The 14,168-nt window shown below is 38.1% G+C and overlaps 1 protein-coding gene across 10 annotated transcripts in view; it reads right to left on the bottom strand.

Annotated features, from left to right (window-relative positions):
- LRRC7 (leucine rich repeat containing 7) overlaps positions 1-14,168 on the bottom strand; it is a 171,653-nt gene that overhangs the window by 43,436 nt on the left and 114,049 nt on the right. For 9 of the 10 annotated variants that reach the window (XM_035332661.1, XM_035332657.1, XM_035332649.1 and 6 more), the window contains exons 9-13: positions 13,976-14,050; positions 10,960-11,104; positions 10,479-10,551; positions 5,472-5,601; positions 4,959-5,074 (exon numbers count right to left, since the gene is read on the bottom strand). In XM_035332661.1, the coding sequence (XP_035188552.1) occupies positions 4,959-5,074; positions 5,472-5,601; positions 10,479-10,551; positions 10,960-11,104; positions 13,976-14,050 (539 nt within the window). Of the gene's footprint in view, positions 1-247; positions 337-4,958; positions 5,075-5,471; positions 5,602-10,478; positions 10,552-10,959; positions 11,105-13,975; positions 14,051-14,168 lie in introns of all 10 variants that reach the window. The other variant, XR_004752715.1, reaches the window with a different exon arrangement.

The following is a 14,168-nucleotide window of genomic DNA, read 5'->3' as shown; positions in this document are numbered from 1 at the left end:
ATAAGCAATATTGTACAATTAAATAATTGAACAGAAAAGGAAAAGATACACCAAGGAACAGTCCTTTGTTTTGGAATGGATCACGTAAGCTTAGGATCTTTTGTCATCTAACTTCTGTTCGTGAGATTCAGAGTAGTAATTGAGTCTGACCCCAGGACAGAAGCAGAAGCAGTGCACATACAGAAAGGTAATGATTGTTTCAGCTCTTCTGTAAGAACAGTCTAAAACTAGAAGAAAGGTTACTTACCAGTAACCGATGCTCTTTGAGAAGTGTAGCCCAAATGTACATTCTAACAATTCTACCTCTCAATCACAGGACTCATACCTGGAAGGACTCTGAGGAGAGAGGAGAAGCAGATGGAAGACAAATGTATATGTGGACTACACATTGTGAAGAACACCGGTTACTGGTAAGACATCTTTTTTTTCTTTGAATGAATCCCATGTGCAGTCTTAGCAGTGAGTGAATCCAAGCAGCTACCCCAGTGTGTCATTACGTGATGGAGATCTCAGTATCTTTCATGCGAGTAGTAACTGCACAACTACTTTATCAAATGCTGCATTGGTTCTTGAAGCACGGGAGATAGATAGTGTTATGCCTGGCAAAGGCAAGGATGAATCTCCAGGTAGCTGCATTGCAGGTATCTGGAATCAAAACTTTCCTTCAAGGAAAGACTGCACAGGGTGAAGTCACCTAAGCTCTGGTCAGGTGCACACTAACCCTCATTAGACTCCACTTTAGCAATGTGATAGCAAGTCAGGATTCCGCCCACCATTGCCTTTTATTGTGTAGCGACAACCAAATACTGTATTTCCCAGTGGTGCAGAGTCTGTAACAGGGTTGAAAAGGTTTGGACCTGTAAAGATAAAAGGAAAGAGGACTCCCAGCTACGGAGATGAGAAGTATAGATACGGTCTTAGAGTGTAAGGCTTGGGAAGGAAAAGCTGGAGTCTAATTCCCTGGTTAAAATGGAGTTCTAACATGAATATCTGTAGAAAATCCTGTAATCAAAATAGCTTCTGGTCAATTAAGATAAGTAAGGTTCACCTTACAATGATGAGGGCCTTCAGAAGACATAGAACAAGAGCGAAAGCCTGCAGGAGCTGAAGCCATAGTATTAAAAATGCACTAGGGAGGGACTCCAAACACTGACCCACCTTTGAGCAAAATGTGTCAACTCACAAAAATTTGAGATTCTTGTTAGCCTAAGTGGCAAAGAAGTCTATGTCAGGTTTGTCTCCTTCCTGAAAGATATCCAATGCGGACTTTAAACCAAATCTGCCACTTGTGATACAGGAGAACATGAAAAATGTAGATTTTTGACATTTATACCCAGACAGGCTACAGATAACACAAGGGCTTCTTTTTAACTCATTACATGCTACTTCACAGTTAGGTTGTCCATCACTCCTTGTATGCATGACCATTTGGAGAGCAGACAGTAAATTTTCCATGCACTTGAGCAAGGCAAGTTCAAAGCCACCAGCATCTCTGTGCTCTGCATGCCTGGAGCTGGGCTGCACTCCCCATGCCGTGAGGAACATATTCAGAATTAACATTTTTGGTGGCAAAAGGGCATCTCAAAATAAACAGTTGAGTAGCCCAGCTACTAATAGAGGAAGTCACTGGGATAAAGGCAGTGAGGTAGGAGGTTATTGGATACATCAGTTCAGCATTTACAACCACAGCTGTAGACACTGGAGATAAAATTTGGTAAGTGACGAACTAGAAGGAGGTGACCCTGACATGTCATTCACTGGGATGAATGTCCAGTGGGCAGATACCCAATGGATGACTGTGTTCCCTTTGTAAAACTGTACATCCGTGACAATCATCCAGCATGCAGCATGGGTTGACAGTCATGGTGACAGAGTCTGTTCCCTCTGAAAACAGCACACGAAGATGCATGAGAAACCTGACAGAATGGACACAAAATCCTCTCTAGTATCAGGAGGGAGCTAATCAGAAAGAACTGACAGATAAATTCTGAAAGAACATACAATCATACGAACAGCCCAGCCCCATTTACTATTAGTACAGGGAGTGACAGGCACTCTAGAAGATTTGTGCAAAGGTTGGAGCTCTCATCCAAAAAAATTCTGAGAGCGATCTTTGGTGTGTATGGGTCCTCCTCAGCGCTGGAGCCCACAGGCTGTGCTCAGAACAGGCTGACAGAGAGAAGGCTGAGCCATGCTCCAGGACTCAAGAGCCCAGAGCTATAGGGTGAAGCATGGGCACTGACCCCTTGGCTCTAGAATCGTCTTTCTGCTCTGCTTGCACGTCCGTGTCTCTTCTTCCAATGGCTCGGAGGGCTATCCAGGAAAAGAGCCGGTGTGCTCTGCCTTCTCTGTCACATCTGAAGCAGGACAAGCAGAGGGGCAAAACTATTGTGGTAACATGGAAAGGTTCCTAGCAGCAGGCAGAGCCCAAGGACACTCCTTATTAACATGAACATGTGGACTCATTCAAAGAAAGAATGGATACCTTAATGTTAATATGCATACGAAAATGGAAAATGGAAAATTCCCTCCTTCCCCCCCCTCCCAAATACAATTTTAAGACAGTATCTGAACTTTGTGCAAACATTTTGGTGCCAAAACTTTCCGTTTTCCTAAAGTAGGAAGTTCCACAAAAAACATCATCACAATGTCTCAGCGGGGGAACATTTAAGCTCAGATGGCATTGATGTCAACAAAGTAGGAAAAAATAAACCCCAAGGACTGCTCAAGAAAAGTACGAGATAATTCAACCAGTTCCTTTGTCTCCTAGTCTAGACTCTGCTCCTCAGCTAGTTCTAGAATGTCTGTAACTCACTGTACAGTTTTTCACATCAAGTTGAGGGAACAGCTTCCCATCCCAATAGGCAAAGGCCCTGTTCTCCTGCCTTCCTCATTCCCGTTTGGGGCACAGCCACTGTTTACCTTCAGCTGGCTTTGGTGTTTGTTAGACTCCACTGTGAGTAAATTGAACATGTGGGGAGTGTCAGAAAGCAAACACAAGAAGAAGAAAGATCACTTCTTGAAGTTTCAGTGAATTAAGCCACTGCAGTCGTTTGTCCAATGAGCCCTGAGTAAGCCCAAGGCAGATAGATGCAGGGCTGCTAGCCGGCACAAAAAGGGAGGGGGCAGGACTGGCACAGGAACATCACATCGCAGGGATGCTGGTCCCACCATTTACCGCACAATGCAAATCCCAAACGCTCTCTTATCTCTGGGCAGCCAGGGAAAAAGGCAAGTGGGCAGGACTGCTGTTTCAGTTGCAGCCAGCTGTCAGGTCAGCTTGGTCAAGAAGCCTTGCAAACTCTGACCACCTCTGCTGCCTTCTGCCAGCAGTGAGCCACCTCCTCCCTCTCACCCCAGCAATAGCACTCATAAGTGGTAATTACACATGTAGTCACGAGCCTGAAGTATGCAGCTGATCTGGCTGAAAAGTTACTTGGCAAAAGGAAAGAAAAGAAGGAGAAAAAAAGACTATTTTCTGCTTCCTCAACACACACTCATGGCATGATTACAGGTTTGAAAAGGGGTCAGAGTGACCCAGCTCAGATTGGTTTAATGTGCAGCTCCTTGGAGTCCCTAAGATGCCCCCAGCCAGCGCCGTCCTGTTGCCTCCCCAGCCCCGTGCCCACCCTGTGCCCTCCCACGTGCTGCTAGAGCTGGCTGGGCAGCAACACGGTGGAGCAGCCACCAGAAGTGTCCACCTGAAAATTCACCACTTTTCTGATATTTGCTGCTTTCATCTGTATCACTTATGCATTCAGGATCACCATACACCTGGATGTGCCAGACTGAGGGAGTTTAAAGTTAAACACAGCTCCAGTCTGTAGCTCCACGGATAAGACCACAAACCTCTACTACTGTGGTGACATATTTATGGGAGAGCACTCTCATGTCCCTGTGAAACACTGGAATATGAAACCCAAAAAGATTTGATTCTGGGACTTGGACGGTTTCTGCACAGACTGGAGATCAGTTTAGCTTTGCATTCTGGTCCATACATAATGCACTTTATGATACACAAATACAGTGAGGAAAATGATCTAATATAATTAAGTAAATAATTTTGAATAAATATATTACAGGGATGATTTTATAGTTTACGATCAACCTTAATTTCAACAACGATACTGAGGACAGGAAACCAGACACAGATGTACAAAGTTCTTCCCCTGATATTTACTGAGTACAGATGATAACTACTTGGAACAGAATGGTATTCACACACCTTTTTTTGCATTATTAGGGAAATTTTTCATTTCTGTGGTTTTACTGAAATTAACATGTTCTTGAAACATATGTTTCTTTAAATTCCACGGAAATGTCAGTCACTTCTGATGCCTATGGGAGCACAGCATAAGTACCAACCAGGAAAGTCTTGTTTTAAGCACTCCATTTCTCAGAGGAACAGTGAAGTGTGTGAGAACAGAGAATCTGGTGTTTGGTTTGTGTTTTTGCTTGACAACACTTCTGCTCTGCTGAAGGAAACAGAACATTTTCTTTTGATTCCAGTGGGGTCAGGGTAACATGTAGTATGTTTGCACTTACTGATCTCCTATATAACAGCTTGTCACAATTTTTTGAGCAGGGCACAACACTAAATATTATAAAGCTATATACAATTTTAAAACCAAATATCACACTTTCACGTGGAAACAGCAGGTGATAAAATAAGTAAATAGTGCTTCACCTCCGAAAGAACACTGAGACCCAGATGCTCACCACATTCAAGTTTTTCTTTGGATGTAATGGAATTAAAACCAAACCATAAAGATTAAAAGGAATCAAGATTTTTTCCATATAGTTTAAATACTTAAAGTATCCATAAATATAATTTCTATGTATTTCATATACTTTCGTATATTTTATATAGATGTATTTTAACAATACCTAGAGAGAATTATCTATTCTTTTAAATCAAATTCTTGTGAAATGAGTTAGGAAAAGTATGTGAACTATACCTGTTATCACTCAGATTTAACACTCTCAGCTTCTGCATCTGACCTATTTCATCAGGAAGAAATTCCAGCTTGTTAGAGCGCAGAGACATCACCGTTACGTTTTTACAGCTTCCAATCTATGGGAATGAAAAAAGCAAAGATGTTAGGATTTTGACAAAATTTATTATCACTAATTTTATATCAGAAGGTGGCCATTTTTTTTCCCTATAAATAACAAAGAACAGAAAATACAGAATCTGAAGTCAGAAAATATTGTCATTCTCTGTCAAAAATCTCACGGAAATGCACTACATTACATTACCTGAACTACTGTTTCTGAATGATATTCTCATCTTTACATGAGTTTACTGGTTTAGTTTTTATTATTTTCCTATTGGGTATGTAAGAAAGATTTGGTATTCAGCACTGTGCAGAAATAACTGCTTTAAGAGATATTTTGTCATAGTATAGATGAAGTCTTAGGCCTACCACAAACCATTTCAATCTAATTTAAAAACAGGATCAGCTTCTCACTTCTCTGGGCAGTTCAGGAAGGAAATTCTCATCCACAGCCAACGTCCTCAGGTTGTGAAGGTAACCAATGGTTGAAGGTAAGGACTCCAACTCATTACAGCTGCAGTCAAATTCTTCTAATAAAGATAAACTGAAATTGTAAATGTAGTTGTTAGATTCCGTACAAGGGTTAGGTAATAAAAATTAACAATCTAAAACCTTTGAAAGTTTAAAACCATCACATTTCTACAGATGTCATACCCTGAAGGTGGAAACTTTATTGCAAATTTCCCTAGAAGTCTATAATAATACAACTTTAAGAACTATTAGGAACCCTGTTTATCAGTCATAAGTGGTAGGACAATTTAGAAAGACCTCTTAGTTTCCCGTATTATCATTCATACTTTTTGCAGTGAGGAAGTTTTCCAAGTATTCCACATTCACAATGATCAGGGCAATTCATACTAAACTGGAGAGCCAAACAAAAAATGTATAGTCTTAACATACACAGACATAAAACAGGTATAGAAATATCAGTGGTGAGCAAAAAGGAAAAAAAAAAAACAAAAAAAAACTGATGCAGAACTTGCCTTCAGGTACATTCCAACTGATGCATTTGACATCATTTCTAAAGCAGATCAGTAGTGAAAACAATGATCTTGGATCCAAACTCAGCAAAGTAATCTCAGCCTGCTTTAGTCACACACAGCTTCTGTAAAAGTGCTTATCTTTCACATTTTGAGAATTCTGGCTAAACAGTGATCTTAAAAGGATATCTGAATGGCAAGGACTGAAACTAAGTAGACTAAAACAAATCATCTCCTAGGAGTCAAGCTCTCCGTTTATAAAACGTGAACTAGTCTCCATTACTGTCTTTTATTCCTTTCCTTATGTTACTGTATTCTGTCAAATTGTGAGAAGAAAGAGACCCCTGAGCTTTCCTCCATGCAATCATATTTTCAGAAATATGGGGCTAAATAGCCCAGGTTATCCATAGCCCATTGTACCACCAAGATTGGTATGCACAGAGAAACACCGCTTTCTAGTGCACAGAACTAGCATACGGCATACTTCTGCATTTTATTGCCATCACTCCTCACTTCTGCCGTCCCTTTTTTACTCCACCTGTACTATGCTTTTCTCTCGAGTTCTATAATTAGCAACATTTCCCAGTCCACTTACAAAGGGACTAGATGCCCAGAAGCATGTTCCAAATGTGTTGGTAGAGCCAATAAGAAGTTCAGCCATGCTACAAGCCCAGTATATACATATACATATACGTATATGCATATATGCATGTACACATATACAAGTCACAGGTGCTGGACTAGACCTTCATTGCAAGTCTAACTTACCTTTATCCCAGTTTCTTAATTAAAAAAAAAAAAAAAGAAAAGTCTTTTAACCTTCAGATTTTATGAAATGTGAAACCAGAAATAGATATTCCTTACAAGGAATTCTCAGAACTTTCCTATAATTGCTGTGTTTCAGGAGACTGAAAAGCCAAAGTGAGTCATACAGTGATTAGTGCAAGAGATGCATGGAATATATCCAAAAGCTCTGCCAGGTTTTAGCTTTTCTTTAATATAAGCTTTGCATCTACCATAATTTATTTCAAACTAGTTACAAACCAATTTCAGTAAAGGCATAATCCAGACATGTTTACCTACTTCCTACGGAATACGTGCTTTGACAGATGGAAGTCCAACTTGAAGACTTGTTAAATTGAAAAATGTGCACATTCTTCCTTTTACTGATGATAACACCATCAGAAAAGCTTGAAAATAGATAAACTAATTTTGAACAACTATGTTTCCAATGGAAATTGGAAGCTCTGATTGTCTGAACTGTAACCGTGCAAGTTTCTGTGACAGTGAAGAATGATTTTATCAGACAATAGAGTTTTATTTGAAAGATATTGTCTGGTACAGACATTCTCAGCCTCTTTTCTCCCTGGTGACATCATCAGTAGACAACTGAAGATGGCCACAATAAAAACAACAAAGTCCCCATGAAACTATAATTTACCGCTGTAACTACCATCGTTAAATAATATGTAGTCCAGAAAGTGATTTTGCACTCGCCATGACTTGATGAACAGTATGTTGAGAATAACAGCTATAATTACAACCATGCTAATTTAGCTAAAATGTCATTAACTTTAATGTCTACTTGGGCTAAATTCAGATTGTTCTCTATAGATTTAAAGAAGAACAGGCAATAATCAGATATGAACCTGCCACTCAGTGTGGCACCCATTAAAATGGGGTAGTTCTCAGTTTGTGTCCTAAGGTAGATGAGGAATATTTTTAGACAGATTAGTAAAGAGACATTCATGGAGAATGAAGTCTGCCATGAATAGAAGAGTAGTTCCAGCCTGTCTCAGCCCCATTTTGTACAGTCACCGACTTTTTCTCCTGACAGCCACAGCAGCCCAAATCCCAGGTATCAGACACATCCACTGCTATCTGTCCAACAACAAGCAAAAGGAATTCTGTAGACCCAGGAACCGAGATTTGCACTTTCCTTTGCAGCATCTGATACTGTCAGAAATGGTGTTGACTAGAAACATACACAAAACACTCATCTGACACAATATCCAGCATGTATCAGGATATAAATATCCTGAGTTACTGCCCCACTACCTACGTATGGGGCACAACCTTCCTCATGACCTTCCTACCCAGAAAGTGGGAGCATGGGCATTCGCTCAGGTCCTGTACATACAATCTCCAGTCCCTGGGTCTAATTTGTAAAGTACTTAATTGATATAAATCCTCTGATAAACTCATGCTTAACCATTTTATTAAGCTGGGTCTACTGTGCGTAGTATACTGCAGGGTCCAACTCTAAATGCCACTTACAGGCTTGCCCTTTGAACAAGACTGCCAAAAATGAGGGTGGTGGCTCACTGCTAACAACACTGACTCAGGCAGTGCTGAAGTGCTCTGTGTCTCATCATGAAATTGGTCCCTGGAGGGAGAATTCCCTCCTCCACATCGCTAATCTTTGTGTGACAATAATAAACGCCGCAGTGGGTATTATTCAGGAGAAAGAGACCCAGTAGGAAACTATCCAAATGGATGAGTCAGAGAAAGGAAGTTCATTTTGATGTGGGAGACACTGTCCTCATTAAATGAGGGAAAGTACTTCATTTAAAAGTAACAACCAATCATTCAAAAATAATGTGATAATATTAGATGATTAACCTAGTGTTCTGCAAATACACCTTTTAGAGCAGCAGTAAGCAACTCTTCAAATATAATTACGGATCCACAACAAACAATACTGAACAGATATTTAAAAAAAGAAAAAAGAAAAAAGAAAAAAAGAGGGAATCCTCTCCAATCTGAATCAGTCTGAACAGTTCAATCGATATGACAGCATTGTCACGACAGGTTATAAAAATGATCCTCAAAATCATTAAAGATAATGTTTGACATTATATCAACCTTTTTGAAATATAACTTTGAGCCTTATGAGCTTTCACAGTCAGAAGTTATTGCTATACAATAAGATTTTCTTTTTGTCATTCATTTAACCAATTTTTACTACACATCATTAATATCTCATAAATCTAAAGGCACTGCAAAAAGTAGAACATAGCGAGCCAAACCTGAGCTTTCAGATGCTACAGTTTTCATAGTTCACAAATTTGGATTTTCTTTTCCTGAATTTCATATAAATAACTAAATTACTATTGAAAATATTACTATAAAATGGCTGCAGGAGTAGCACTAGCTATAGAGGTTAGAGATTACTTCTGTTCGAGAGACCTCCTACGATATTTTTGAACAAGTTCCAAAAGCTTTCCAGGCTTTAATTTTGGAAGGCTCACAACAGCACTGGCTTAAGAAAAATACTGCTAATGAAGTGGTTTGTTGAGCTAGAACTCGCTGAAGAGAAGATAGTTTTTGGACTGTAAGCACAGGCACAGAGCCTCAGTGCAACTCCGCGCACAGATGCCAGAGACATCGCCTGCCCCTTTCCCCACGTTCTGTGCTGACAGCACGGGGTTGGTATAGCCATGTGCTCAGTCGCACCAGACAAACAATCATTTCTTAGGCTGAACTCCGTTTCTTCTGCATGAATACTGGTGTGAGGAGGTGGATGAAAACGCAAGAGCTATGGCTGTAAAAGGTGGCCAGGGACCCTGCATTCCGAATTTTGTTGCTAATGTCAGTTTAGATTGAATTACAGAAGTAAAATATGTAGAGAAAGCAGTATCCTACAAAAATGCCAACGTTAAAGATATCTTCTGCTAGAAAGGGATATGTGTCATGTGAAATATAAAGAATCACCTATTTCTGTGTACAGAAGAATAGTCATACTTGGAAGTAGGTGGTTCTTTGTATCGTGTTGGAGACAGGCTCGAGCCTGCCTTGAAGTTTACAAGAAATTGTGGATTTCATTAGGCAGTAAACTATAGAGGAAAGCTCTGCACACAGCAACACAACAGAATTTTGTACCAATGATCATGTAGTATCTCGCAAAATGATATCTAAAGGGCATCATTAGTGCTTTTCATAATAAGTTCACTTATAGAATACTTTCACATTTTGATATATACACCTATGGAATTGTCATGACTTTTCCATTTATGTGACTTCAATATTTTCAGACATCTTCATACATGAGAGGTTTACAGCCATTTTCTTCCCAGCATCAAGTCCTAGCTGTTGCTATGGGAACAGACATATTGCCCCAAATACTTATATTTCTTATACTTTTGTTGCTCTAATCATCCAAATTACAAGTGATTCATCGAGAAGATACCTCTTTTGTTCTTTGTCTTGAAAAATATGATATATTTCACTTTCCCGTCACTTATGCCAGTGTAAGTCCACAAAAGTAACGGTGTTGCTTCAAGTGTAAATGTTTTAAGCTGCATGTTAGGCACACACTTTGAAATTACTTTGTAATTCAGTACATCTCTGTCTTACTTTGATTTCAGAAAAAAATACATTCCACAAGCAGAAGGGAAAACAGATTTTTCTTAATGTTGAAAATCTTGAGACTTATACTCACTTTCCGATTGCATTTGGCAGAATTGTAAGCTGATTGTCATCTACTTTTAAAGTTGTCAGCCTTTTCAACAGTCCTACAAAACAGAAAAAAGAGAGTAATAGAAAAATATTTCACCCTTTTTCACTTTCTCCAATATTCTTAAATAAGCAATGATGTCTAACTAAATAATTGAGGTCTAGATCTTAGAAAATATCCAGTATACAAACACATTCTTGTCCCATGTTTCATCAAAATGAAGGACAGATTAAATGCTGAGCTGTATGGCAACAAGTACAATACTAGGTATATTTCTGAAGTCTTGAAAAAAATGAAAAGAAAATAAAATAGGAATAGTATCCTATCTGTCTAGGAAGTGCAGTATTTCTACTTGTCTATGAATTACCATGAAGTCTAATCGCTACCAAAAACAGACAAACAAACAAACAAAAAATAATAATAAAAAAATCCTCAACTATAAAAACATGAGTTATGGAGATCTCACCTATGGAGTCTGGCAGTTGCTGCAACATATTTGATGACAACAGGAGATCTTCAAGTCCTTCACATCCTGATATGTCCAAATCAACAGTTTCTATCCTGTTTTTTGACATATCCAGGTACACGAGCTGTTTTAACTTCCCTATAGACTTAATAGTATGTTACAAAGTGTTACTTGAACAGATAGAAACTGCTTGCCAATCTCTAAATTTAAAGACAAACAACTGTAATATGGATTTATGTTTAGATTTCTCATCATGCTTTTTTATTTCACCAAAGCAGTATCAGTAGTGGTCTAATAGCCTCCCTGTTCAGGAAGCTACAAAAAGAGAGGCTTAACTATGGGACAGAGCTAAAATTAGTTTCCCTGTGACTTTTAAAGAGATCAAGTGAAAATTCTAAGGCTTTTTAAGATGCTATCCATTGTGGTTAAACTAGCCTTTCATTCTGCAAGTCAGCTGTACCAAACTTAGTGACACACGCCACACTAATTCATGTGTTCCAGAGGCATTAAATCTGCTGAAAGTTTGAGTTCTCCAAGTCATCCAGCTATATTAATTCTTCAGCTGGACACAGATCCAAGAGACATTTACTCGCAATTCATGTCTACTTGTACCAGCAGGCCACTGGAGCTAGATACGCAGGCAATGCTTTTTCTGTGTCGTACTGATTGTCTACATTAGATAAAATCTAAAATTAGACTTCAGATATTCATAGTTCAATTATAAGAGGTTAATCCCAACAGTATACTTGGTGAATGCAGTGTTTAATTGCTGCTATAACATCAATGAGTAACAGGACAGAAATTCTTCCCTAATTTCTTTGAAAATCCATTTAGCATGCAAGAGTTTAAAGCTATAGACGTAATTTGCTTCTTGATTCATTACCACAAGACAGTCACTTAATTCTAGACATGATATCTCACAAAAAAAAAAAAAAAAAAAAAAAAAAAGGAGGTGTTGTTGTTTTTCCTGCACTAAAACCTACAAGTGCAACAGCACAGAGATATCACCGCTGGGTTTACAGTGAATGAGCTGGATCTACAACCAGATGGCAAGGATTCGATTGCAAAGGAGGAGTGAGATAAGGCAGCACAATACCATTACTAGAAGTTGCCATCTGCTTGCAGTGCCTTGCATTCACATTAACACTTTGTGATCCACAGAAAGTACAGACTTGCTATAAAAAAGTGAAACGAGCACTATCAAAATTACATTTCAAAAGAGATGAATGAACATTTATGGTCTATAGAGAACTTTATAGATTTGGGTAGACCATGGCAATTGCCTATGAAATTGTATGGATTCTACTAAAGTTTTGTTTTTTTTTTTTTAATTTATTTACCTATACTTTAAGTGATTATTTACTGTACGTATGAAAAAGGCTAATAATTTTAGACAGCTTTATTTGATAAACAATGTGAATATAGTTTGCTTTCCATCTCTTACCTTGCTGACACCTGCTCTCTGCTTCTAAGTAGGCAGTTTCTTATTATCATTATTCAGATCTGAGTTGTTGTAAAAAGGGAAAAATCTCCCTGTCATCCCAATGTTTGCCATTCTAACAGTTGAATATAATCTTTGTTTCTAGCACAGACTACTGTTTTTTAAAACCAAATTATCAACACTGGAAACCTGACAAATCTCTAAATCTTCAAATCAATTCCCAATTGATAATTCCTTTCTGATTCCAGAAGTCAAAATTTAAGGCTAGTATTAACTGTTTTAAACAGCCTGTCTTGGAGAATGTTTTCATAAAACATAAGGTCTTACTAGAATCAGATTTAGTAAACAGAAATTATTCTTGGGACTCAGTTCCAAGATCTACAAAACACCTTCGACTCCAAACAGCCTTTCTAGCCATGATAGCTCAGAAGGACTGTGTCTGGAACACATTTTAGCACTGGATATATTAACCAATTTCATTGTCATCAGAAAAAAAATAGAATAATGGTTAAAATATTTATGCCCACACCCTCTTGTATAGCTGATTTCTTCTACTCAGTTTCACTGCAGCAATAACACTGTAATATTTCTGTTCTTTATCTCCATTTGATATCAGAATCAACAAAAGGTTTCAAAATCAGTTTTCCCACTAACAAAGTTCTCAAGAAGTGGACATTTGTACAGTGACCGAAAATGACCATTTTCTGTGGAGCCATCCTGCTTAGCAAAAAATGAAAAATTATCATAAATTATTTTAGATTTAAAAGAGTCCTTGTTCAATGCAGAAAACTGAATTTTGATTAAATGTTCAAAACTGAAAGAGGACATACCACTTCTCCTTACAATGCCTAAATGTTTTTATGCTAGATCTAAAAGTTCCCTGCACCAGTGGAGCATCATTATGTGAAACATAAGATCTGCTACCTGTGCAGAAAAAGATTAACGACTGGGATCTCTTTCCCCAGTCATTGTTTGTTAATATCAAATTATTTATGTCAATAAATAATGAAAAAAAAAATCCAAGTCCTACCATGGGGTAGCAAGAACTCAGAAACAGCACTAATACAGCTCCATGACCCTAATGGCTACATTTTAAAATACTTACTGTTCTTTTTCTAAATGGAATGCTTTTAGAATGGAATGCTATCTTCATTTCACTCTCTCAGTCAATTCTAGTATAGTTGTACCACCTGTTTTCTTTAATTTTATTTAGATTACTTAATTTTCCTTCTTAAAAGTCAAGTAGGGTTTTATAAAACTGCTAGTTAATGTATGGTGTCTGAGAAGACAACAGTAAACAATTTCCCTTCACAATGAAAACTGCACGAGGCTGAAACATAACAGGCACATTCCCATTTACACACTATCATGTAATAAAACAACATTTAAAGCTCTTCATATTTATCTGTTTTTAGGGTATCACTACTGTATTATTTTATGATAACAATTAATTCACTTCAATTAATGAACTTTAACTAGGAATATGCACCCGTTCAAGAAATGCACATACATTCATTTACTGCACGGTAAATAGTTAATTATAGAAAGTTGATTACATAAAATAAAATCTCATACCCCAGGTAGTATTTGCAAAGAATTATTGTCCATCCACAATTCCTTTAGATTTTGTATTTGTTCGAGAACCTCAGGCTGAGGAAAAGAATAGAAAATATTATGGACAGCTACATAAACCCCCCCCCCCCTTTTTTTTTTTTTTTAGTTGAATAAACCAGTATTTTCTTACAAAAATATTCCCTTCAGCCCCCCC

Source organism: Oxyura jamaicensis, chromosome 8, assembly GCF_011077185.1.
Source record: "Oxyura jamaicensis isolate SHBP4307 breed ruddy duck chromosome 8, BPBGC_Ojam_1.0, whole genome shotgun sequence".
Classification (NCBI taxonomy): domain Eukaryota; kingdom Metazoa; phylum Chordata; class Aves; order Anseriformes; family Anatidae; genus Oxyura; species Oxyura jamaicensis.
This window is presented reverse-complemented; position numbering and strand designations above follow the sequence as displayed.